Source organism: Coregonus lavaretus, assembly GCF_964263955.1.
Source record: "Coregonus lavaretus genome assembly, contig: HAP1_SCAFFOLD_296, whole genome shotgun sequence".
Taxonomy (NCBI): Eukaryota; Metazoa; Chordata; class Actinopteri; order Salmoniformes; family Salmonidae; genus Coregonus; species Coregonus lavaretus.
In genome coordinates, this window is record NW_028156611.1 from 90,260 (window position 1) to 116,944 (window position 26,685).

A 26,685-nucleotide genomic window follows, 5' to 3' on the forward strand; every position below is an offset into this window, starting at 1 on the left:
AAAGCCTGTACTTTTATTTCCGCCAACTGAGGAAGTCATGAATGCGGTAATATGTTTAAGAGTCCCGCTAACGCCTCAGTGTAAACCTCCCCTTTCATCTTACCTGCTTCGGCACGCATTAAAATCAGGAACATTCTATTGTTGTTGTCCGACATCAAACTTGTCCTTGTCATTATGAAAAACAGCATGACATCTCATCAGCATCCTGGTCCAAACAGTCTGCATGACATCTCATCAGCCTCCTGGTCCAAACAGTCTGCATGACATCTCATCAGCATCCTGGTCCAAACAGTCTACATGACATCTCATCAGCATCCTGGTCCAAACAGTCTGCATGACATCTCATCAGCATCCTGGTCCAAACAGTCTGCGTGACATCTCATCAGCATCCTGGTCCAAACAGTGTGCGTGACATCTCATCAGCATCCTGGTCCAAACAGTCTGCATGACATCTCATCAGCCGGGTCCAAACAGTCTGCATGACATCTCATCAGCCTGGTCTAAACAGTCTGCATGACATCTCATCAGCATCCTGGTCCAAACAGTCTGCGTGACATCTCATCAGCATCCTGGTCCAAACAGTCTGCGTGACATCTCATCAGCATCCTGGTCCAAACAGTCTGCATGACATCTCATCAGCATCCTGGTCCAAACAGTCTGCATGACATCTCATCAGCATCCTGGTCCAAACAGTCTGCATGACATCTCATCAGCATCCTGGTCCAAACAGTCTGCATGACATCTCATCAGCAGCCTGGTCCAAACAGTCTGCATGACATCTCATCAGCATCCTGGTCCAAACAGTCTGCATGACATCTCATCAGCATCCTGGTCCAAACAGTCTGCATGACATCTCATCAGCATCCTGGTCCAAACAGTCTGCATGACATCTCATCAGCATCCTGGTCCAAACAGTCTGCATGACATCTCATCAGCATCCTGGTCCAAACAGTCTGCATGACATCTCATCAGCATCCTGGTCCAAACAGTCTGCATGACATCTCATCAGCATCCTGGTCCAAACAGTCTGCATGACATCTCATCAGCATCCTGGTCCAAACAGTCTGCATGACATCTCATCAGCCTGGTCCAAACAGTCTGCATGACATCTCATCAGCCTGGTCCAAACAGTCTGCATGACATCTCATCAGCATCCTGGTCCAAACAGTCTGCATGACATCTCATCAGCATCCTGGTCCAAACAGTCTACATGACATCTCATCAGCCTGGTCCAAACAGTCTGCATGACATCTCATCAGCATCCTGGTCCAAACAGTCTGCATTACATCTCATCAGCATCCTGGTCCAAACAGTCTGCATGACATCTCATCAGCCTGGTCCAAACAGTCTGCATGACATCTCATCAGCATCCTGGTCCAAACAGTCTGCATGACATCTCATCAGCATCCTGGTCCAAACAGTCTGCATGACATCTCATCAGCATCCTGGTCCAAACAGTCTGCATGACATCTCATCAGCCTGATCCAAACAGTCTGCATGACATCTCATCAGCATCCTGGTCCAAACAGTCTGCATGACATCTCATCAGCCTGATCCAAACAGTCTGCATGACATCTCATCAGCATCCTGGTCCAAACAGTCTGCATGACATCTCATCAGCATCCTGGTCCAAACAGTCTGCATGACATCTCATCAGCATCCTGGTCCAAACAGTCTGCATGACATCTCATCAGCCTGGTCCAAACAGTCTGCATGACATCTCATCAGCATCCTGGTCCAAACAGTCTGCATGACATCTCATCAGCATCCTGGTCCAAACAGTCTGCATGTCATCTCATCAGCATCCTGGTCCAAACAGTCTGCATGTCATCTCATCAGCATCCTGGTCCAAACAGTCTGCATGACATCTCATCAGCATCCTGGTCCAAACAGTCTGCATGACATCTCATCAGCATCCTGGTTCTAACAGTCTGCATGACATGGCAGCAGCCTGGTCCAAACAGTCTGCATGACATCTCATCAGCCTGGTCCAAACAGTCTGCATGACATCTCATCAGCATCCTGGTCCAAACAGTCTGCATGACATCTCATCAGCATCCTGGTCCAAACAGTCTGCATGACATCTCATCAGCCTGGTCCAAACAGTCTGCATGACATCTCATCAGCATCCTGGTCCAAACAGTCTGCATGACATCTTATCAGCCTGGTCTAAACAGTCTGCATGACATCTCATCAGCATCCTGGTCCAAACAGTCTGCATGACATCTCATCAGCATCCTGGTCCAAACAGTCTGCATGACATCTCATCAGCATCCTGGTCCAAACAGTCTGCATGACATCTCATCAGCATCCTGGTCCAAACAGTCTGCATGACATCTCATCAGCATCCTGGTCCAAACAGTCTGCATGACATCTCATCAGCATCCTGGTCCAAACAGTCTGCATGACATCTCATCAGCATCCTGGTCCAAACAGTCTGCATGACATCTCATCAGCCGGGTCCAAACAGTCTGCATGACATCTCATCAGCCTGGTCTAAACAGTCTGCATGACATCTCATCAGCATCCTGGTCCAAACAGTCTGCGTGACATCTCATCAGCATCCTGGTCCAAACAGTCTGCGTGACATCTCATCAGCATCCTGGTCCAAACAGTCTGCATGACATCTCATCAGCATCCTGGTCCAAACAGTCTGCATGACATCTCATCAGCATCCTGGTCCAAACAGTCTGCATGACATCTCATCAGCCTGGTCCAAACAGTCTGCATGACATCTCATCAGCATCCTGGTCCAAACAGTCTGCATGACATCTCATCAGCATCCTGGTCCAAACAGTCTGCATGACATCTCATCAGCATCCTGGTCCAAACAGTCTGCATGACATCTCATCAGCATCCTGGTCCAAACAGTCTGCGTGACATCTCATCAGCATCCTGGTCCAAACAGTCTGCATGACATCTCATCAGCCTGGTCCAAACAGTCTGCATGACATCTCATCAGCATCCTGGTCCAAACAGTCTGCATGACATCTTATCAGCCTGGTCTAAACAGTCTGCATGACATCTCATCAGCATCCTGGTCCAAACAGTCTGCATGACATCTCATCAGCATCCTGGTCCAAACAGTCTGCATGACATCTCATCAGCATCCTGGTCCAAACAGTCTGCATGACATCTCATCAGCATCCTGGTCCAAACAGTCTGCATGACATCTCATCAGCATCCTGGTCCAAACAGTCTGCATGACATCTCATCAGCATCCTGGTCCAAACAGTCTGCATGACATCTCATCAGCCGGGTCCAAACAGTCTGCATGACATCTCATCAGCCTGGTCTAAACAGTCTGCATGACATCTCATCAGCATCCTGGTCCAAACAGTCTGCGTGACATCTCATCAGCATCCTGGTCCAAACAGTCTGCGTGACATCTCATCAGCATCCTGGTCCAAACAGTCTGCATGACATCTCATCAGCATCCTGGTCCAAACAGTCTGCATGACATCTCATCAGCATCCTGGTCCAAACAGTCTGCATGACATCTCATCAGCATCCTGGTCCAAACAGTCTGCATGACATCTCATCAGCCTGGTCCAAACAGTCTGCATGACATCTCATCAGCATCCTGGTCCAAACAGTCTGCATGACATCTCATCAGCATCCTGGTCCAAACAGTCTGCATGACATCTCATCAGCATCCTGGTCCAAACAGTCTGCATGACATCTCATCAGCATCCTGGTCCAAACAGTCTGCATGACATCTTATCAGCCTGGTCCAAACAGTCTGCATGACATCTCATCAGCCTGGTCCAAACAGTCTGCATGACATGGCAGCAGCCTGGTCCAAACAGTCTGTATATGTCAATCTAACAAGCCAGGCAACTAAAATCAACTTTCTAGACAGTTTTGGTTAGTTGCTAGCTTGTTAACTAGCTATCCAGCTCATATAATTACCAGAACATACCTGACAACATTTGAGTTTAACTGTAGCCACATTTTTATTGACCATAACAGAAAAATTAAACACATTACAAGGTAATTATTTACAAGTATGGTGAGCTGCTAACTAAAGTATGGTGAGCTGCTAACTAAAGTATGGCGAGCTGCTAACTAAAGTATGGTGAGCTGCTAACTAAAGTATGGTGAGCTGCTAACTAAAGTATGGCGAGCTGCTAACTAAAGTATGGCGAGGTGCTAACTAAAGTATGGCGAGCTGCTAACTAAAGTATGGCGAGCTGCTAACTAAAGTATGGCAAGGTGCTAACTAAAGTATGGCGAGGTGCTAACTAAAGTATGGTGAGGTGCTAACTAAAGTATGGTGAGCTGCTAACTAAAGTATGGTGAGCTGCTAACTAAAGTATGGCGAGCTGCTAACTGAAGTATGGTGAGCTGCTAACTAAAGTATGGCGAGCTGCTAACTGAAGTATGGCGAGGTGCTAACTAAAGTATGGCGAGGTGCTAACTAAAGTATGGCGAGCTGCTAACTAAAGTATGGCAAGCTGCTAACTGAAGTATGGCGAGCTGCTAACTGAAGTATGGCGAGGTGCTAACTGAAGTATGGCGAGCTGCTAACTGAAGTATGGCGAGCTGCTAACTAAAGTATGGCGAGGTGCTAACTAAAGTATGGTGAGCTGCTAACTGAAGTATGGCGAGCTGCTAACTGAAGTATGGCGAGCTGCTAACTGAAGTATGGCGAGCTGCTAACTAAAGTATGGCGAGGTGCTAACTAAAGTATGGTGAGCTGCTAACTAAAGTATGGCGAGCTGCTAACTAAAGTATGGCGAGCTGCTAACTAAAGTATGGCGAGCTGCTAACTAAAGTATGGCGAGCTGCTAACTGAAGTATGGCGAGCTGCTAACTAAAGTATGGTGAGCTGCTAACTAAAGTATGGCGAGCTGCTAACTAAAGTATGGCGAGCTGCTAACTAAAGTATGGCGAGCTGCTAACTAAAGTATGGCGAGGTGCTAACTGAAGTATGGCGAGCTGCTAACTGACTGTTGTGAACGTGAAGTAATGAAAAGCAGTGCATCGTCTGAGGGATTTAGAACTTGCTGCTGTCACATTTGGGTTACCATGACAACGATACCAACAACAGGGTCAAAGTTGAATGTATCTCGCTCCTAAGCAATGGCTATATAAAAAGTGAATGCCGACAAGAAAGAGGTAAAAAAAAGTGGCTGTTTGAAAGGGGATTATAAAATATTGCCCAATTGTTTTTACAGCCAACATACCGTAAATGAGAAAGGTGTATAACTCCCAGCAGAGAAGCTGACATTTCAAATGTTAATCTGATGCAGAGATCGATTGTCTGTGCATAGACTAGATGTATATTAGCGTTGTATCTCTTCCCAGCTTACCTTCAGTGTTCTGCCATCTACTACCAGGTTGTTGACACACTGGATTGCCCTGAGGGCGTCTTCTGACCGGATGTAGGTGACATAGGCACTGGCACTAGGACCCTGGGGACAAGACCAAGACAATGACTGGATCAATCAGTGTGTCAATCAATCAATCAATCAATCAATCAATCTGTGTACTTTATGTACTGCTATTGCACTGGTGTTATGGCTGTATATTTACATTTACATTTTAGTCATGTAGCAGACGCTCTTATCCAGAGCGACTTACAGTTAAGTGAGTGCATACATTATTACACCCCCGTGGGAATCGAACCCACAACCCTGGCGTTGCAAACGCCATGCTCTACCAACTGAGCTACATCCCTGCCGGCCATTCCCTCCCCTACCCTGGACGACGCTGGGACAATTGTGCGCCGCCCCCATTGGTCTCCCGGTCGCGGCCAGCTACGACAGAGCCTGGATTCGAACCAGGATCTCTAGTGACACAGCTAGCACTGCGATGCAGTGCCTTAGACCACTGCACCACTCAGGAGGCCATATATGGTGCTAGTAATGCATTTCTAATGCACTCAATCAACCAACCCATCAATTAAATACAACACCTGCTGTCAATCATCCTCGCCCACAGGAAGTTCCCGCCCCTCACCTGCGAGCCAGCGTATGAGGTGCTGTTGTTGATGACCACTTTATGGACCTTCCCAAACTTCACAAAATACTCCGGCCTCTTTAGAACCTGGGATGGACAGAGAAACTGTTAGCCAAACTACATATCCTATCTAAAAACATGGTCAAACATGACCCTTATAATCATGTTACAACAGTCAATTATGCTCCAAAACAGTTACATATTCTTCCCTGGTTTGAGGCTAGTGGTTATCTGAGTAATAATCCATAAACATTCCCTGGTTTGAGGCTAGTGGTTATCTGAGTAATAATCCATAAACATTCCCTGGTTTGAGGGTAGTGGTTATCTGAGTAATAATCCATAAACATTCCCTGGTTTGAGGCTAGTGGTTATCTGAGTAATAATCCATAAGCATTCCCTGGTTTGAGGGTAGTGGTTATCTGAGTAATAATCCATAAACATTCCCTGGTTTGAGGCTAGTGGTTATCTGAGTAATAATCCATAAACATTCCCTGGTTTGAGGCTAGTGGTTATCTGAGTAATAATCCATAAACATTCCCTGGTTTGAGGCTAGTGGTTATCTGAGTAATAATCCATAAACATTCCCTGGTTTGAGGCTAGTGGTTATCTGAGTAATAATCCATAAACATTCCCTGGTTTGAGGCTAGTGGTTATCTGAGTAATAATCCATAAACATTCCCTGGTTTGAGGCTAGTGGTTATCTGAGTAATAATCCATAAACATTCCCTGGTTTGAGGCTAGTGGTTATCTGAGTAATAATCCATAAACATTCCCTGGTTTGAGGCTAGTGGTTATCTGAGTAATAATCCATAAACATTCCCTGGGTTGAGGCTAGTGGTTATCTGAGTAATAATCCATAAACATTCCCTGGTTTGAGGCTAGTGGTTATCTGAGTAATAATCCATAAACATTCCCTGGTTTGAGGCTAGTGGTTATCGGAGTAATAATCCATAAACATTCCCTGGTTTGAGGCTAGTGGTTATCTGAGTAATAATCCATAAACATTCCCTGGTTTGAGGCTAGTGGTTATCTGAGTAATAATCCATAAACATTCCCTGGTTTGAGGCTAGTGGTTATCTGAGTAATAATCCATAAGCATTCCCTGGTTTGAGGCTAGTGGTTATCTGAGTAATAATCCATAAACATTCCCTGGTTTGAGGCTAGTGGTTATCTGAGTAATAATCCATAAACATTCCCTGGTTTGAGGCTAGTGGTTATCTGAGTAATAATCCATAAACATTCCCTGGTTTGAGGCTAGTGGTTATCTGAGTAATAATCCATAAACATTCCCTGGTTTGAGGCTAGTGGTTATCTGAGTAATAATCCATAAACATTCCCTGGTTTGAGGCTAGTGGTTATCTGAGTAATAATCCATAAACATTCCCTGGTTTGAGGCTAGTGGTTATCTGAGTAATAATCCATAAACATTCCCTGGTTTGAGGCTAGTGGTTATCTGAGTAATAATCCATAAACATTCCCTGGTTCGAGGCTAGTGGTTATCTGAGTAATAATCCATAAACATTCCCTGGTTTGAGGCTAGTGGTTATCTGAGTAATAATCCATAAACATTCCCTGGTTTGAGGCTAGTGGTTATCTGAGTAATAATCCATAAACATTCCCTGGTTTGAGGCTAGTGGTTATCTGAGTAATAATCCATAAACATTCCCTGGTTTGAGGCTAGTGGTTATCTGAGTAATAATCCATAAACATTCCCTGGTTTGAGGCTAGTGGTTATCTGAGTAATAATCCATAAACATTCCCTGGTTTGAGGCTAGTGGTTATCTGAGTAATAATCCATAAACATTCCCTGGTTTGAGGCTAGTGGTTATCTGAGTAATAATCCATAAACATTCCCTGGTTTGAGGATAGTGGTTATCTGAGTAATAATCCATAAACATTCCCTGGTTTGAGGCTAGTGGTTATCTGAGTAATAATCCACAAACATTCCAGTGTGATATTCTGATGCAGTGGCGTGTTATATTGACATTATTCTACTGTGATTTCATATAGAGAATAAACTGGGAGAGGTGAATGAGGCTGCAGTGGGGTGTTATATTGACATTATTCTACTGTGATTTCATATAGAGAATAAACTGGGAGAGGTGAATGAGGCTGCAGTGGCGTGTTATATTGACATTATTCTACTGTGATTTCATATAGAGAATAAACTGGGAGAGGTGAATGAGGCTGCAGTGGGGTGTTATATTGACATTATTCTACTGTGATTTCATATAGAGAATAAACTGGGAGAGGTGAATGAGGCTGCAGTGGGGTGTTATATTGACATTATTCTACTGTGATTTCATATAGAGAATAAACTGGGAGAGGTGAATGAGGCTGCAGTGGGGTGTTGCGTAATTCATCATCTGTAGGGACGAGGGAGAAATCCCGGTCAGGGGCCTAATCAATAAGTAAACTACTGGGGGAAAAAGTATCTTAATTTCTGAAAGGTGATTGAAGAGAATTAGGCCTATATTTAGATATGATTAAACCACAATGTACATGAAGCAGTTACTGTACATCTAAGCATGTTGTTACTACTTCCTGTTGGAGAACAACCACAGAAACACAGACCTAGAGGGGAAAAGGCTGATGCTACACATTTCAAAGGAGAACAAACATCTGCCATGATCTGCAGTGAGGAGGTTTCTGATCGGATGTGCTGGTGGTTTCTGTGGAAGGAGTCCAGGGTAGTGAGAGGGGTAATGGGGGGAGTGGTTGGTTGTGTTGGTGGTTTCTGTGGAAGGAGTCCAGGGTAGTGAGAGGGGTAATGAGGGAAGTGGTTGGTTGTGTTGGTGGTTTCTGTGGAAGGAGTCCAGGGTAGTGAGAGGGGTAATGGGGGAAGTGGTTGGTTGTGTTGGTGGTTTCTGTGGAAGGAGTCCAGGCTAGTGAGAGGGGTAATGGGGGAAGGGGTTGGTTGTGTTGGTGGTTTCTGTGGAAGGAGTCCATGGTAGTGAGAGGGGTAATGGGGGAAGGGGTTGGTTGTGCTGGTGGTTACTGTGAAAGGAGTCCAGGGTAGTGAGAGGGGTAATGGGGGAAGGGGTTGGTTGTGTTGGTGGTTTCTGTGGAAGGAGTCCAGGGTAGTGAGAGGGGTAATGGGGGAAGTGGTTGGTTGTGTTGGTGGTTTCTGTGGAAGGAGTCCAGGGTAGTGAGAGGGGTAATGGGGGAAGTGGTTGGTTGTGTTGGTGGTTTCTGTGGAAGGAGTCCAGGGTAGTGAGAGGGGTAATGGGGGAAGTGCTTGGTTGTGCTGGTGGTTTCTGTGGAAGGAGTCCAGGGTAGTGAGAGGGGTAATGGGGGAAGTGCTTGGTTGTGTTGGTGGTTTCTGTGGAGTTTTAATGATGAAACATTCCTGGTTCATTTCTACCCCAGAGGGGAAACAAAGCATATTACCCATAAGTCTTACTTCACATCATAAACTAGCTCTGCTCTATAATCTCATCTTCTACAGATTATATCACACTCCACTGCCTCCCCCAAGTTCCCCTCAGAGCTGACTGAGTCAACCTCCCTCCCTCTCCCTCTCTACAGTAGAGTTCCCCTCAGAGCTGACTGTGTCAACCTCCCTCCCTCCCTCTTTCTCTACAGTAGAGTTCCCCTCAGAGCTGACTGAGTCAACCTCCCTCCCTCTCTCTCTCTACAGTAGAGTTCCCCTCAGAGCTGACTGAGTCAACCTCCCTCCCTCTCTCTCTCTACAGTAGAGTTCCCCTCAGAGCTGACTGAGTCAACCTCCCTCCCTCTCTCTCTACAGTAGAGTTCCCCTCAGAGCTGACTGAGTCAACCTCCCTCCCTCTCTCTCTACAGTAGAGTTCCCCTCAGAGCTGACTGAGTCAACCTCCCTCCCTCTCTCTCTACAGTAGAGTTCCCCTCAGAGCTGACTGAGTCAACCTCCCTCCCTCCCTCTCTCTCTCTACAGTAGAGTTCCCCTCAGAGCTGACTGAGTCAACCTCCCTCCCTCTCTCTCTACAGTAGAGTTCCCCTCAGAGCTGACTGAGTCAACCTCCCTCCCTCTCTCTCTCTACAGTAGAGTTCCCCTCAGAGCTGACTGAGTCAACCTCCCTCCCTCTCTCTCTACAGTAGAGTTCCCCTCAGAGCTGACTGAGTCAACCTCCCTCCCTCTCTCTCTCTACAGTAGAGTTCCCCTCAGAGCTGACTGAGTCAACCTCCCTCCCTCTCTCTCTCTACAGTAGAGTTCCCCTCAGAGCTGACTGAGTCAACCTCCCCCCCCCCTCTCTCTACAGTAGAGTTCCCCTCAGAGCTGACTGAGTCAACCTCCCTCCCTCTCTCTCTCTACAGTAGAGTTCCCCTCAGAGCTGACTGAGTCAACCTCCCCCCCCCCCTCTCTCTACAGTAATTCCCCTCAGAGCTGACTGAGTCAACCTCCCTCCCTCTCTCTCTCTACAGTAGAGTTCCCCTCAGAGCTGACTGAGTCAACCTCCCTCCCTCTCTCTCTCTACAGTAGAGTTCCCCTCAGAGCTGACTGAGTCAACCTCCCTCCCTCTCTCTCTCTACAGTAGAGTTCCCCTCAGAGCTGACTGAGTCAACCTCCCTCCCTCCCTCCCTCTCTCTCTCTACAGTAGAGTTCCCCTCAGAGCTGACTGAGTCAACCTCCCTCCCTCCCCCTCTCTCTCTACAGTAGAGTTCCCCTCAGAGCTGACTGAGTCAACCTCCCTCCCTCTCTCTCTACAGTAGAGTTCCCCTCAGAGCTGACTGAGTCAACCTCCCTCCCTCTCTCTCTCTACAGTAGAGTTCCCCTCAGAGCTGACTGAGTCAACCTCCCTCCCTCCCTCCCCCTCTCTCTCTACAGTAGTTCCCCTCAGAGCTGACTGAGTCAACCTCCCTCCCTCCCCCTCTCTCTCTACAGTAGAGTTCCCCTCAGAGCTGACTGAGTCAACCTCCCTCCCTCTCTCTCTACAGTAGAGTTCCCCTCAGAGCTGACTGAGTCAACCTCCCTCCCTCTCTCTCTACAGTAGAGTTCCCATCAGAGCTGACTGAGTCAACCTCCCTCTCTCTCTACAGTAGAGTTCCCATCAGAGCTGACTGAGTCAACCTCCCTCTCTCTCTACAGTAGAGTTCCCCTCAGAGCTGACTGAGTCAACCTCCCTCCCTCTCTCTCTCTACAGTAGAGTTCCCCTCAGAGCTGACTGAGTCAACCTCCCTCCCTCTCTCTCTCTACAGTAGAGTTCCCCTCAGAGCTGACTGAGTCAACCTCCCTCCCTCTCTCTCTACAGTAGAGTTCCCCTCAGAGCTGACTGAGTCAACCTCCCTCCCTCTCTCTCTCTACAGTAGAGTTCCCCTCAGAGCTGACTGAGTCAACCTCCCTCCCTCTCTCTCTCTACAGTAGAGTTCCCCTCAGAGCTGACTGAGTCAACCTCCCTCCCCCCTCTCTCTCTACAGTAGAGTTCCCCTCAGAGCTGACTGAGTCAACCTCCCTCCCTCTCTCTACAGTAGAGTTCCCCTCAGAGCTGACTGAGTCAACCTCCCTCCCTCCCTCCCCCTCTCTCTCTACAGTAGAGTTCCCCTCAGAGCTGACTGAGTCAACCTCCCTCCCTCCCTCTCCCTCTCTCCAGTAGAGTTCCCCTCAGAGCTGACTGAGTCAACCTCCCTCCCCCCTCTCTCTCTACAGTAGAGTTCCCCTCAGAGCTGGCTGAGTCAACCTCCCTCCCTCCCTCTCTCTCTCTACAGTAGAGTTCCCCTCAGAGCTGACTGAGTCAACCTCCCTCCCTCTCTCTCCCTCTCTCCAGTAGAGTTCCCCTCAGAGCTGACTGAGTCAACCTCCCTCCCCCCTCTCTCTCTACAGTAGAGTTCCCCCTCAGAGCTGACTGAGTCAACCTCCCTCCCTCTCTCTCCCTCTCTCCAGTAGAGTTCCCCTCAGAGCTGACTGAGTCAACCTCCCTCCCCCCTCTCTCTCTACAGTAGAGTTCCCCTCAGAGCTGACTGAGTCAACCTCCCTCCCTCTCTCTCCCTCTCTCCAGTAGAGTTCCCCTCAGAGCTGACTGAGTCAACCTCCCTCCCCCCTCTCTCTCTACAGTAGAGTTCCCCTCAGAGCTGACTGAGTCAACCTCCCTCCCTCCCTCTCGCTCTACAGTAGAGTTCCCCTCAGAGCTGACTGAGTCAACCTCCCTCCCTCTCTCTCTCTACAGTAGAGTTCCCCTCAGAGCTGACTGAGTCAACCTCCCTCCCTCCCTCTCTCTCTCTACAGTAGAGTTCCCCTCAGAGCTGACTGAGTCAACCTCCCTCCCCCCCTCTCTCTCTCTACAGTAGAGTTCCCCTCAGAGCTGACTGAGTCAACCTCCCTCCCTCCCTCTCTCTCTCTACAGTAGAGTTCCCCTCAGAGCTGACTGAGTCAACCTCCCTCCCCCCCTCTCTCTCTCTACAGTAGAGTTCCCCTCAGAGCTGACTGAGTCAACCTCCCTCCCTCCCTCTCTCTCTCTCCAGTAGAGTTCCCCTCAGAGCTGACTGAGTCAAACTCCCTCTCTCTCTACAGTAGAGTTCCCCTCAGAGCTGACTGAGTCAACCTCCCTCCCTCCCTCCCCCTCTCTCTCTACAGTAGAGTTCCCCTCAGAGCTGACTGAGTCAACCTCCCTCCCTCTCTCTCCCTCTCTCTCCAGTAGAGTTCCCCTCAGAGCTGACTGAGTCACCCCCCCCTCTCTCTCTCTCCAGTAGAGTTCCCCTCAGAGCTGACTGAGTCACCCCCCCCCCCCCTCTCTCTCTACAGTCCTAATTAATTAGCTGAATTTATAGGAAGGAGGGAAGGAAGGATCATCTCAGAGCAGTCCTTGATGACGATAGTGAACTAATATTCCCTATCGTTCCTTGAGGAGTGTTATTCTCAGTTCTCTGGGTGTCTGTCGGTGTGTGTTCCTACCTCAGGGTCGGCCAGTCTCTGCGACAGCCCCACCAGGAAGACCAGGTTTCGCTGAACCACCCTGACGCTGGCCAGGTGCTTCCTGTTCTCCGTCACCTTCTGCTTCCTCTCTACCTGTTTAGCCCTCTTCTCATTCCTTATCCTCTGCAGCTCCTCCGCTGACAGTGGCTTGTACACCGCTGGGTCCTCTGGGTACGGCTGGTACAGAGAGAGAGGAGCATGTTAGATAAATGGACAGGGGGCTTCACCGCTGGGTCCTCTGGGTACGGCTGGTACAGAGAGAGAGGAGCATGTTAGATAAATGGACAGGGGGCTTGTACACCGCTGGATCCTCTGGGTACGGCTGGTACAGAGAGAGAGGAGCATGTTAGATAAATGGACAGGGGCTTGTATACCGCTGGAGAACCCTGGAATGACGAGGAGATCAGCATGAAATCCAGGAATCCTTCGACCAGGATTTCTGGAAAACCAGGGAATTCTGGGAAACCAGGGAATTCTGGGAAACCAGGGAATTCTGAGAAAGTTACAGGAATTCTGCAACCCTGACAACCACTGACACTTTATGCCTATCGGGGTCATCTCTGTATGCATGTCATTTTTACACAGTAGACCGCTCTCATACTTTCTGGAAATACCAGTGGAGTATTAACCTAACTCACTAACCCTCCTAACCAGTGGAGTACTAACCTAACTCACTAACCCTCCTAACCAGTGGAATTTATCAAAATCGATCAACTGGACTGGCCAGTCAGAGAGTAATTTCCAACCAAAAGGAGAAATGGAGAAAGTATTGTCACGGTAAAGCCTGTTCCTTAAGCTGTGTGGGTGTCACCTCTGACAGCTGTGTTGTCCTGATGAGAACATTTTACATTTACGTCATTTAGCAGACGCTCTTATCCAGAGCCACTTACACATTGGTGCATTCACCTTATAGCCAGTGGGATAACCACTTTACAATATTTTTTTGTTTCGTTGGGGGTGTGGGGTAAGGGGGGGGTAGAAGGATTACTTTATCCTATCCCAGGTGTTCCTTAAAGAGGTGGGGTTTCAAATGTCTCCGGAAGGTGGTGAGTGACTCCGCTGTCCTGGCGTCGTGAGGGAGCTTGTTCCACCATTGGGGTGCCAGAGCAGCGAACAGTTTTGACTGGGCTGAGCGGGAACTGTGCTTCCGCAGAGGAAGGGGAGCCAGCAGGCCAGAGGTGGATGAACGCAATGCCCTCGTTTGGGTGTAGGGACTGATCAGAGCCTGAAGGTACGGAGGTGCCGTTCCCCTCACTGCTCCATAGGCAAGCACCATGGTCTTGTAGCAGATGCGAGCTTCAACTGGAAGCCCGTTCAACTACAGAGCCATACTGAACATCTATTTATGACAGAAGGCGGGTGTGTTAATTCGGACAGAGAAGGCAGGTGTGTTAATTTGGACAGAGAAGGCAGGTGGGTTAATTCAGACAGAGAAGGCAGGTGGGTTAATTCGGACAGAGAAGGCAAGTGGGTTAATTCGGACAGAGAAGGCAGGTGGGTTAATTCGGACAGAGAAGGCAGGTGGGTTAATTAGGACAGAGAAGGCAGGTGGGTTAATTAGGACAGAGAAGGCAGGTGGGTTAATTCGGACAGAGAAGGCAGGTGGGTTAATTAGGACAGAGAAGGCAGGTGGGTTAATTAGGACAGAGAAGGCAGGTGGGTTAATTCGAACAGAGATGGCAGGTGGGTTAATTAGGACAGAGAAGGCAGGTGTGTTAATTCGGACAGAGAAGGCAGGTGGGTTAATTCGGACAGAGAAGGCAGGTGGGTTAATTAGGACAGAGAAGGCAGGTGGGTTAATTAGGACAGAGAAGGCAGGTGGGTTAATTCGAACAGAGATGGCAGGTGTGTTAATTCGGACAGAGAAGGCAGGTGTGTTAATTCGGACAGAGAAGGCAGGTGGGTTAATTCAGACAGAGAAGGCAGGTGGGTTAATTCGGACAGAGAAGGCAGGTGGGTTAATTCGGACAGAGAAGGCAGGTGGGTTAATTCGGACAGAGAAGGCAGGTGGGTTAATTAGGACAGAGAAGGCAGGTGGGTTAATTAGGACAGAGAAGGCAGGTGGGTTAATTCGGACAGAGAAGGCAGGTGGGTTAATTAGGACAGAGAAGGCAGGTGGGTTAATTAGGACAGAGAAGGCAGGTGGGTTAATTCGAACAGAGATGGCAGGTGGGTTAATTAGGACAGAGAAGGCAGGTGGGTTAATTCGGACAGAGAAGGCAGGTGGGTTAATTCGGACAGAGAAGGCAGGTGGGTTAATTCGGACAGAGAAGGCAGGTGGGTTAATTCGGACAGAGAAGGCAGGTGGGTTAATTCGGACAGAGAAGGCAGGTGGGTTAATTCGGACAGAGAAGGCAGGTGGTCCTCTGTAGCTCAACTGGTAGAGCACGGCGCTTGTAACGCCAAGGTAGTGGGTTCGATCCCCGGGACCACCCATACACAAAAATGTATGCACGCATGACTGTAAGTCGCTTTGGATAAAAGCGTCTGCTAAATGGCATATTATTTTATTATTATAATTAGGACAGAGAAGGCAGGTGGGTTAATTTGGGCAGAGAAGGCGGGTGGGTTAATTTGGACAGAGAAGGCGGGTGGGTTAATTCGGACAGAGAAGGCAGGTGGGTTAATTTGGACAGAGAAGGCAGGTGGGTTAATTTGGACAGAGAAGGCAGGTGGGTTAATTCGAACAGAGATGGCAGGTGGGTTAATTCAGACAGAGATGGCAGGTGGGTTAATTAGGACAGAGAAGGCAGGTGGGTTAAGGTGTAGGTACCTTTCTGCAGGCACTTCTCTGCTGTACGGACGTGGTGCCAGCAGAAGTTAAGGTAAGGTTTAGTATAGGATATGGGGTAGGGGTTAGACTAGGGTATGGTTTAGTATAGGATATGGGGTAGGGGTTAGACTAGGGTATGGTTTAGTATAGGATATGGGGTAGGGGTTAGACTAGGGTATGGTTTAGTATAGGATATGGGGTAGGGGTTAGGGGTTAGACTAGGGTATGGTTTAGTATAGGATATGGGGTAGGGGTTAGACTAGGGTATGGTTTAGTATAGGATATGGGGTAGGGGTTAGACTAGGGTATGGTTTAGTATAGGATATGGGGTAGGGGTTAGACTAGGGTATGGTTTAGTATAGGATATGGGGTAGGGGTTAGACTAGGGTAAGGTTTAGTATAGGATATGGGGTAGGGGTTAGACTAGGGTAAGGTTTAGTATAGGATATGGGGTAGGGGTTAGACTAGGGTAAGGTTTAGTATAGGATATGGGGTAGGGGTTAGACTAGGGTATGGTTTAGTACAGGATATGGGGTAGGGGTTAGACTAGGGTATGGTTTAGTATAGGATATGGGGTAGGGGTTAGACTAGGGTAAGGTTTAGTATAGGATATGGGGTAGGGGTTAGACTAGGGTATGGTTTAGTACAGGATATGGGGTAGGGGTTAGGGGTTAGACTAGGGTATGGTTTAGTACAGGATATGGGGTAGGGGTTAGACTAGGGTAAGGTTTAGTATAGGATATGGGTTAGGGGTTAGACTAGGGTAAGGTTTAGTACAGGATATGGGGTAGGGGTTAGACTAGGGTATGGTTTAGTATAGGATATGGGGTAGGGGTTAGACTAGGGTATGGCTTAGTATAGGATATGGGGTAGGGCAGGGGTCGTCAACTAGGTTTGGCTTCCGGACACATTTTTTCTGAGCTAATAGTCGGCGGGCCAGAACACAATTAGCATATAATATTAGCACAATTAAATTGGCCTACACTACTAATTGAACAAGACGTTCAACACATCTGATTTTAGTACATCATAAATTAAAGTGACAATAACAAATAATTCCGATCTGATTACGCTCATAAAAATCACCATGTCTCTATTCAACTGTTATTCGTGTCTATTTCTCTGCGCGTTGATTGGAGGAGGGGAAACACAACAGGTCTATGTATCCTACACCACTTTCTATAACGTCAACATTCGTTCAGAACAATTAGCTTGACAGCAAGAGAAAATGTTTGCTCTCTTTCAGGGAAGAATGTACACAGAGACAAGCGTTAATCTTACCATCTTTTCCCATTGCCAAGCCAGTGTTTTCTTATTTACAGTGAAAATGACGCTTTTTGCTAAGAATTCAAAATCTCAGGACGTCATTATGAATCTAAGCATGGAACTTCCAAAGTGGCCTTCCCTCCCCAGACAGAAGCCCGACACAGAAACACTGAAGCGTTCACTGCAAGCTACACACATATAGCTTTTTTTGGCTGACATACAGTGCATTCGGAAAGTATTCAGACCCCTTGACCTTTTTCCACATTTTGTTACGTTACAGCCTTATTCTGAAATTGAATACATTATTTTCCTCATCAATCTGCACACAATACCCCTTAATGACAAAGCAAAGACTGGTTTTTAGAAATGTTTGCAAATGTATAATAAAAAGAATATCAAATTTTCATAAGTATTCAGACCCTTTACTCAGTACTTTGTTAAAGCACCTTTGGCAGCGATTACAGCCTCGAGTCCTCTTGGGTATGACGCTACAAGCTTGGCACACCTGTATTTGGGAGATTTCTTCCATTCTTCTCTGCAGATCCTCTCAAGCTCTGTCAGGTTGGATGGGGAGCGTCGCTGCACAGCTATTTTCAGGTCTCTTCAGAGATGTTCGATCGGGTTCAAGTCCGGGCTCTGGCTGGGCCACTCAAGGACATTCAGAGACTTGTCCCGAAGCCACTCCTGTGTTGTGTCTTGGCTGTGTGCTTAGGGTCGATGTCCTGTTAGAAGGTGAACCTTCGCCCCAGTCTGAGGTCCTGAGCGCTCTGGAGCAGGTTTTCATCAAGGATCTCTCTGTACTTTGCTCCATTCATCTTTCCCCCGATCCTGACTAGTCTCCCAGTCCCTGCGGCTGAAAAACATCCCGTGCATTTTATGTTCCAACTGTGTGGATCGACTTACACCTGCGACTCATCCTTTTCCTCTATGAACGCAATACAGACTCACGGCAGGAACCGGCGTTCACATAAAGTCAAACCGAGGACTGCCTGTGCATTAAAATCACATCCATCTCACCCGACCTCCCCAAGATTATGTCCGAGAGGAAATGCAACTTCTCCCATTGAGTAAGTAACTTAGTAGCCTATATATGAGTGTATTTAGTAAATACTAACATTATTGTGACTGCTTATCCAGGGATATTTAGGTCTCAAGCTGACAGTATTTTCTGTTTGTTCTGTCGTTGCAGGAGCAGGCAATCCCGATAGACATTCAGACAGACTTTCATTTCCCCTTTACATGATTGTTTTATGTAGGACGCTACATTTTTGGCCAGTTGCAACTGTAAGTAAAAACAATTAGTCTAAAAACAAATCCCACTTCCATTAGGCCATTTAGTTTTTATTGTGAAAGATGCTAAGCCTCATAACTGGCTAATGTAAGCTACGTTTTTTATATAGGCTTCATATAACAAGTTAGCTATATTTTTCAGCACCAGGCGCTGTTCACCTCCTATTGGTTGGTGCTGTGGTTGCAGCTTCACGTTTCAGCACCACAAAACGGTCCGCAGCCTGCTTTTATCAGTTGACCGGACTGTCTCCTGCATTCTCTCTCTCTCTTCATAAATGAAATTAAAAAAGTAACTTCCTCATTATTTAGCTAGGGTAACTTCCTTCATGGGACATTACATTTTCAACATTTTTGCATCTCGGGTTCCGAGATTTCTTTATTATAATATTTTTTCTTAAATGAAAAACATTTCATAATTAATTTGTGGGGCCAAATAATATTGCCCGCGGGCCGCCAGTTGGGGAACCCTGGGGTAGGGGTTAGACTAGGGTAAGGTTTAGTATAGGATATGGGGTAGGGGTTAGACTAGGGTAAGGTTTAGTATAGGATATGGGGTAGGGGTTAGACTAGGGTAAGGTTTAGTATAGGATATGGGGTAGGGGTTAGACTAGGGTATGGTTTAGTATAGGATATGGGGTAGGGGTTAGACTAGGGTATGGTTTAGTATAGGATATGGGGTAGGGGTTAGACTAGGGTATGGTTTAGTATAGGATATGGGGTAGGGGTTAGACTAGGGTAAGGTTTAGTATAGGATATGGGGTAGGGGTTAGACTAGGGTAAGGTTTAGTATAGGATATGGGGTAGGGGGTAGGGGTTAGACTAGGGTATGGTTTAGTATAGGATATGGGGTAGGGGTTAGGGGTTAGACTAGGGTAAGGTTTAGTATAGGATATGGGGTAGGGGTTAGACTAGGGTATGGTTTAGTATAGGATATGGGGTAGGGGTTAGACTAGGGTAAGGTTTAGTATAGGATATGGGGTAGGGGTTAGACTAGGGTAAGGTTTAGTATAGGATATGGGGTAGGGGTTAGGGGTTAGACTAGGGTATGGTTTAGTATAGGATATGGGGTAGGGGTTAGACTAGGGTAAGGTTTAGTATAGGATATGGGGTAGGGGTTAGACTAGGGTAAGGTTTAGTATAGGATATGGGGTAGGGGTTAGGGGTTAGACTAGGGTATGGTTTAGTATAGGATATGGGTTAGGGGTTAGACTAGAGTCAGGTTTAGTATAGGATATGGGGTAGGGGTTAGGGGTTAGACTAGGGTAAGGTTTAGTATAGGATATGGGGTAGGGGTTAGACTAGGGTAAGGTTTAGTATAGGATATGGGGTAGGGGTTAGGGGTTAGACTAGGGTATGGTTTAGTACAGGATATGGGGTAGGGGTTAGACTAGGGTAAGGTTTAGTACAGGATATGGGGTAGGGGTTAGACTAGGGTAAGGTTTAGTATAGGATATGGGGTAGGGGTTAGACTAGGGTATGGTTTAGTATAGGATATGGGGTAGGGGTTAGACTAGGGTAAGGTTTAGTATAGGATATGGGGTAGGGGTTAGACTAGGGTATGGTTTAGTATAGGATATGGGGTAGGGGTTAGACTAGGGTAAGGTTTAGTATAGGATATGGGGTAGGGGTTAGACTAGGGTATGGTTTAGTATAGGATATGGGGTAGGGGTTAGACTAGGGTAAGGTTTAGTATAGGATATGGGGTAGGGGTTAGACTAGAGTCAGGTTTAGTATAGGATATGGGGTAGGGGTTAGACTAGGGTCAGGTTTAGTATAGGATATGGGGTAGGGGTTAGACTAGGGTATGGTTTAGTATAGGATATGGGGTAGGGGTTAGACTAGGGTATGGTTTAGTATAGGATATGGGGTAGGGGTTAGGGGTTAGACTAGGGTATGGTTTAGTATAGGATATGGGGTAGGGGTTAGAGTAGGGTAAGGTTTAGTATAGGATATGGGGTAGGGGTTAGACTAGGGTATGGTTTAGTATAGGATATGGGGTAGGGGTTAGACTAGGGTATGGTTTAGTATAGGATATGGGGTAGGGGTTAGACTAGGGTAAGGTTTAGTATAGGATATGGGGTAGGGGTTAGACTAGGGTATGGTTTAGTATAGGATATGGGGTAGGGGTTAGACTAGGGTATGGTTTAGTACAGGATATGGGGTAGGGGTTAGGGGTTAGACTAGGGTATGGTTTAGTACAGGATATGGGGTAGGGGTTAGGGGTTAGACTAGGGTATGGTTTAGTACAGGATATGGGGTAGGGGTTAGACTAGGGTCAGGTTTAGTATAGGATATGGGGTAGGGGTTAGGGGTTAGACTAGGGTATGGTTTAGTACAGGATATGGGGTAGGGGTTAGACTAGGGTCAGGTTTAGTATAGGATATGGGGTAGGGGTTAGGGGTTAGACTAGGGTATGGTTTAGTATAGGATATGGGTTAGGGGTTAGACTAGAGTCAGGTTTAGTATAGGATATGGGTTAGGGGTTAGACTAGAGTCAGGTTTAGTACAGGATATGGGGTAGGGGTTAGACTAGGGTATGGTTTAGTATAGGATATGGGGTAGGGGTTAGACTAGGGTATGGTTTAGTATAGGATATGGGGTAGGGGTTAGACTAGGGTATGGTTTAGTATAGGATATGGGGTAGGGGTTAGACTAGGGTATGGTTTAGTATAGGATATGGGGTAGGGGTTAGACTAGGGTATGGTTTAGTATAGGATATGGGGTAGGGGTTAGACTAGGGTAAGGTTTAGTATAGGATATGGGGTAGGGGTTAGACTAGGGTAAGGTTTAGTACAGGATATGGGGTAGGGGTTAGACTAGGGTAAGGTTTAGTATAGGATATGGGGTAGGGGTTAGACTAGGGTAAGGTTTAGTACAGGATATGGGGTAGGGGTTAGACTAGGGTATGGTTTAGTATAGGATATGGGGTAGGGGTTAGACTAGGGTAAGGTTTAGTATAGGATATGGGGTAGGGGTTAGACTAGGGTAAGGTTTAGTATAGGATATGGGGTAGGGGTTAGACTAGGGTAAGGTTTAGTACAGGATATGGGGTAGGGGTTAGACTAGGGTAAGGTTTAGTATAGGATATGGGGTAGGGGTTAGACTAGGGTATGGTTTAGTACAGGATATGGGGTAGGGGTTAGACTAGGGTAAGGTTTAGTATAGGATATGGGGTAGGGGTTAGACTAGGGTATGGTTTAGTATAGGATATGGGGTAGGGGTTAGACCAGGGTAACGTACCTTTCTGCAGGCAGGGCAGAGGCCGTTCTCGTCTGTGCGGATCCGGTGCCAGCAGAAGCGGCAGATCTGGTAGCCGCAGGTGCAGGGGAAGAAGTTGACGTCGTCTATCTCCAGCGGCTCCATACACAGAGGACACTCCATGGGGTCCATATCCTTCACCTCTGGACTGCAGGACATCCAAGACAATATGCAGAGAGACCGGTGGCAGGGGGCAGTGGCAGAGCAGGCTGGAGAGACACCAGGTGGCAGGGGGCAGTGGCAGAGCAGGCTGGAGAGTCACCGGGAAAGAGAGATTAGAATTCTGAACGCAAAGTCCCACCAGTGGGCAAAGTGTATAGAATAGCAGGAAATTAGCTTTAAAACTGCAACATTTCCTTTCCGCCAACAAGAGGGCCGTGAACAGTTTGGGGGTAGCATATGTCGCGAGGTGGAGGGGGGAGGGGGGGGATTCGTTACTACGTCGATAAAGGATTACATCTATCCAGACCTTTGTGTGACCAGACCTACTGAAAACAGTAGCTGTTTGAGTAGCCCTGCTGTCAGTGCAGTGTGAGGGAATCCCAGGTGTGGTCGGAACACAGCCAACTACAGCACACTGTCAGAGAGACGCAGAGAGCATGAACAGAGCCTTCTAAAATGGCACCCTATCCCCCCCCTACGTAGTGCACTACTTTTGACCAGGGCCCTGGGCTCTGTAGCGCACTTTGTAGGGGATAGGGTGCCACGTAGGCCACAAACAAGAGTCTGAGGGGCTAAGAGTCTGATACCTGCCCATTCAGCAAACCATACGGGACTCACACAGTACCGTACAGGGGAAAAACAACGATTGGCTGAAATAAAAAGGGGTCTCTGGGTGAACATTTATCTGAGTGAGTCTCGTGACCCGGTCTTTCTCTCAGCGGTTGGTTTTCATTCTGTCCTGTGGCCCGTTTTCAACACAGCCATTTGAGGATTGAAATTGATTTAGTGGTCTGTACACTTCTTTATAGACTTTTCATGTTAATCTACACAAGAAGAACGCAGAGCGAAAAAGAGAGGAGCCATACAGGTTGAAATACAGGCCTACGCTTTTAAGTCTTAACCGAAACACTACAAACAATGAGTTGCTGTTTCCGGTTTTAACCGGCTAAAGCCTCTCGCGTGCTTTGGTTCGGCTGGTGACTAGGAACTCGGCTAGGAGAACCCAACGAGTGTGCTCCATACTCCCTTAAAAAGACCTTAGCTTGAAAAACAATTTTAAAAAAAAGCGCCAATAGTACCGTTTGTCCATCTTGAGACGCCGTAGCCAGTATACACTTCCTCAAAAATAGTCCGAATTAAATCGAAGATAACTCAAGAAATCTGTGAATCATTTTGACGTGGAGATCTTAGTCAACCAATTTGACGTCTAACACTAGAGATGTTTTGGGGCAATATTTCTCAAATGAATAAATGTGCATGAAAGCGATTCGTCTCTCGTTGAATGACTAACACTTCACTTTGCCTACTGACTTAGTCTTGCATTGAAGTAAAAATGTCTTGGGCACTAACAGCCCCCCCAAAGAAGAGCTGCCGAAGGCCAAAAAACAAACAACAATATCATAAAACATCGTCATAATATATGCAGGAACTGTTCCAAACCGTTTGAGATGGGAAGCATGCCGACGCCTTAAGCAAAGAGGATGAAACTAACCATAGTCTGGTGAGGGTCATTATACACACCCCATCGCTCTGCAGCCCTTCCTCATCCAACAGTCTCTGCATTGCCAACAGATGACGTCCTCTTCACGTGACAACTGAGACGTTTAAACTGACAGAGGAGACAGCAGGCGCGACCTGAGGAGTGTTGTTCCCCACCCACGTATTCAGGGAAGGTCTGATTCACAACAACTATGAGCATTCAGACTACAGATACACAGTGCATTCGGAAAGTATTCAGACACACAGGGACACTGACACGCACAAAGAAAGGAGAGAGGATGAAGTCTCCTCTCTCTCACTCACCTCACTCACCTCACTCACTCTCACTCTCACTCTCACTCTCACTCTCACTGCAAGAAGTTGACTCCAGGAAGGGTATAATGAGAGCGGCTGAGTCAGAGAGAGGCACACTGGAGGACTCCCCCAGAGAGGATCACAGGTAAATAAGACTCATCAAGCTCTCATGAGGGTGTCTCTGAATGATGTGCAGGACAATAACAAGGGCCAACAATCCATCCCCAGAGCTCTGGCTTTTTAATTGGGAAAGGATCACCTAATTCTCAGTGATTGACTCTACTGCTTGAGTAAGCAATACAGTACATACACTACATGACCAAAAGTATGTGGACACCTGCTCGTACGTCGCTCTGGATAAGAGCGTCTGCTAAATGACTTAAATGTAAATGTAAATGTAAACATCTCATTCCATAATCATGGGCATTAATATGGAGTTGGTCCCCCCTTTGCTGCTATAACAGCCTCCACTCTTCTGGGAAGGCTTTCCACTAGATGTTGGAACATTACTGCGGGGGACTTGCTTCCATTCAGCCACAAGAGCATTAGTGAGGTCGGGCACTGATGTTGGGCGATTAGGCGCTGGCTCGCAGTCGGCGTTCCAATTCATCCAAAAGGTGTTCGATGGGGTTGAGGTCAGGGCTCTGTGCAGGCCAGTCAAGTTCTTCCACACCGATCTCGACAAACCATTTCTGTATGGACCTCGCTTTGTGCACGGGGGCATTGTCATGCTGAAACAGGAAAGGGCCTTCCCCAAACTGTTGCCACAAAGTTGGAAGCACAGAATCGTCATTGTATGCAGTAGCGTTAAGATTTCCCTTCACTGGAACTACGGGGCCTAGCCCGAACCATGAAAAACATCCCCAGACCACTATTCCTCCTCCACCAAACTTTAGAGTTGGAACTATGCATTCGGGCAGGTAGCGTTCTCCTGGCATCCGCCAAACACAGATTTGTCCGTCGGACTGCCAGATGGTGAAGCGTGATTCATCACTCCAGAGAACGGTGTGCAACAGCTGCGGCTGAAATAGCTGAATCCACTCATTTGAAGGGGTGTCCAAACACTTTATTTATATAGTGTAGGCCTAATGGTCAAGGAAAATAACCAATATCACTTCATGTTTCATGCTAACATATGCATTTTCATCTTGTATTTCCAGGGCAACATACTGGTTAGCAAAACCTTTGGTTGAATCTCCTCAAAACTTGAAAATACATTTTTTACAAAACAATGGTCTCTTGAGGAAGCTTTAGGCTGCCGCTTGGGCTCGCATCAACAATTGTTCTGGTGCAAAGAGCTGGTGATAATGACTGGTTCTCTTCAGGCTGCATCTTGTTCTGGTTCTCACAGAGAGAGAGAGAGAGAATGTCTCTTCAGGCTGCATCTTGTTCTGGTTCTCACAGAGAGAGAGAATGTCTCTTCAGGCTGCATCTTGTTCTGGTTCTCACAGAGAGAGAGAGAGAATGTCTCTTCAGACTGCATCTTGTTCTGGTTCTCACAGAGAGAGAGAGAGAGAGAATGTCTCTTCAGGCTGCATCTTGTTCTGGTTCTCACAGAGAGAGAGATAATGTCTCTTCAGACTGCATCTTGTTCTGGTTCTCACAGAGAGAGAGAGAGAGAATGTCTCTTCAGGCTGCATCTTGTTCTGGTTCTCACAGAGAGAGAGAGAATGTCTCTTCAGGCTGCATCTTGTTCTGGTTCTCACAGAGAGAGAGAGAGAGAGATAATGTCTCTTCAGGCTGCATCTTGTTCTGGTTCTCACAGAGAGAGAGAGAATGTCTCTTCAGGCTGCACTTGTTCTGGTTCTCACAGAGAGAGAGAGAGAATGTCTCTTCAGGCTGCATCTTGTTCTGGTTCTCACAGAGAGAGAGAGAGAGAGAGAGAGAGAGAGAGAGAGAGAGAGAGAGAGAGAGAGAGAGAGAGAGAGAGAGAGAGAGAGAGAGAGAGAGAATGTCTCTTCAGGCTGCATCTTGTTCTGGTTCTCACAGAGAGAGAGTGGCCTGGTAAAACACCTCCTAGTAGACATTTCATACACAGGCCTTTTCCCAATTGGGTTTGCTCAACTCCTGCGTCCTCTCTCCTCAGTCCTCGCTGGCTTCCTTTTGACGAAGGTCAAAGATAAATCGAGGAGAGGCGGCGAGGAGAGGGAAAGTGGACGAAAATGCGCTTGTATGAAATGAGACAGCTTCTCGAATCGCAGGCAAATTATGTTTACAGCATGTATAAAGTGATACAACCGAATGTAGTTAGTTGTGCAAGACATGTTATAGCTAAAAAGGATAAGTAGCATATGGTTTAAACGTTTGCATGCTTTTCTCCTACGAGAAAACAACGGCTGATTCAAACAGGATGTGGAATAGTTTTCAAAACTCTTCCGAAGGACGTGTGTGCCACTTATCGGTTTCCAGGTCACAGAGAGAGAGAGATAGATAAAGAGAGAGAGAGAGAGAGAGAGAGAGAGAGAGAGAGAGAGAGAGAGAGAGAGAGAGAGAGAGAGAGAGAGAGAGAGAGAGAGAGAGACAGAGAGAGAGCGAGAGAGACAGAGAGAGCGAGAGAGACAGAGAGAGCGAGAGAGACAGAGAGAGAGCGAGAGAGACAGAGAGAGAGATAGAGAGAGACACTGACACAGAGAGAGAGAGAGACAGAGAGACACACAGAGAGAGAGAGAGACAGAGACAGAGAGAGAGAGAAACAGAGACACACAGAGAGAGAGAGATAGAGACACAGAGAGACTGAGACACAGAGAGACTGAGAGACACAGAGAGAGACACAGAGAGAGAGACAGAGAGAGAGAGAGACAGAGAGACAGAGAAAGAGAGAGAGAGAGACACAGAGAGACTGAGAGAAAGAGAGAGAGAGACACACAGAGAGACTGAGAGAAAGAGAGAGAGAGAGAGAGAGAGAGAGAGAGAGAGAGAGAGAGAGAGAGAGAGAGAGAGAGAGACAGAGAGAGAGAGAGAGAGACACAAAGAGAGAGAGACACACACAGAGAGAGAGACAGAGACACAGAGAGACAGAGAGAGAGACAGAGAGAGAGACAGAGAGAGAGACAGACACACAGAGAGAGAGAGAGAGAGAGAGACGGAGAGAGCGAGAGAGAGAGAGAGAGAGAGAGAGAGAGAGAGAGAGAGAGAGAGAGAGAGAGAGAGACAGAGAGAGAGAGAGAGACAGAGACGGAGAGAGAGAGAGAGAGACAGAGACACAGAGAGACACAGAGACAGAGAGAGGACAAACTTTTTCTCTAATGAGAAAAGGCCAGTGTATCCTAGTAGACAGATCTGTCTCCAGGAA

The 26,685-nt window shown here is 47.2% G+C and overlaps 1 protein-coding gene across 3 annotated transcripts in view; it reads right to left on the reverse strand.

Moving 5' to 3' along the window:
• The window catches only part of LOC311126152 (CCR4-NOT transcription complex subunit 4-like), a 74,155-nt gene that overhangs the window by 39,272 nt on the left and 8,198 nt on the right, over positions 1 to 26,685 (reverse strand). For all 3 annotated transcript variants that reach the window (XM_084200171.1, XM_084200170.1, XM_084200169.1), the window contains exons 2-5: positions 21,420 to 21,687; positions 12,830 to 13,027; positions 5,965 to 6,051; positions 5,316 to 5,417 (exon numbers count right to left, since the gene is read on the reverse strand). In XM_084200171.1, the coding sequence (XP_084056297.1) occupies positions 5,316 to 5,417; positions 5,965 to 6,051; positions 12,830 to 13,027; positions 21,420 to 21,596 (564 nt within the window). In that variant the 5' untranslated portion in view covers positions 21,597 to 21,687. The remainder of the gene's footprint in view (positions 1 to 5,315; positions 5,418 to 5,964; positions 6,052 to 12,829; positions 13,028 to 21,419; positions 21,688 to 26,685) is intronic.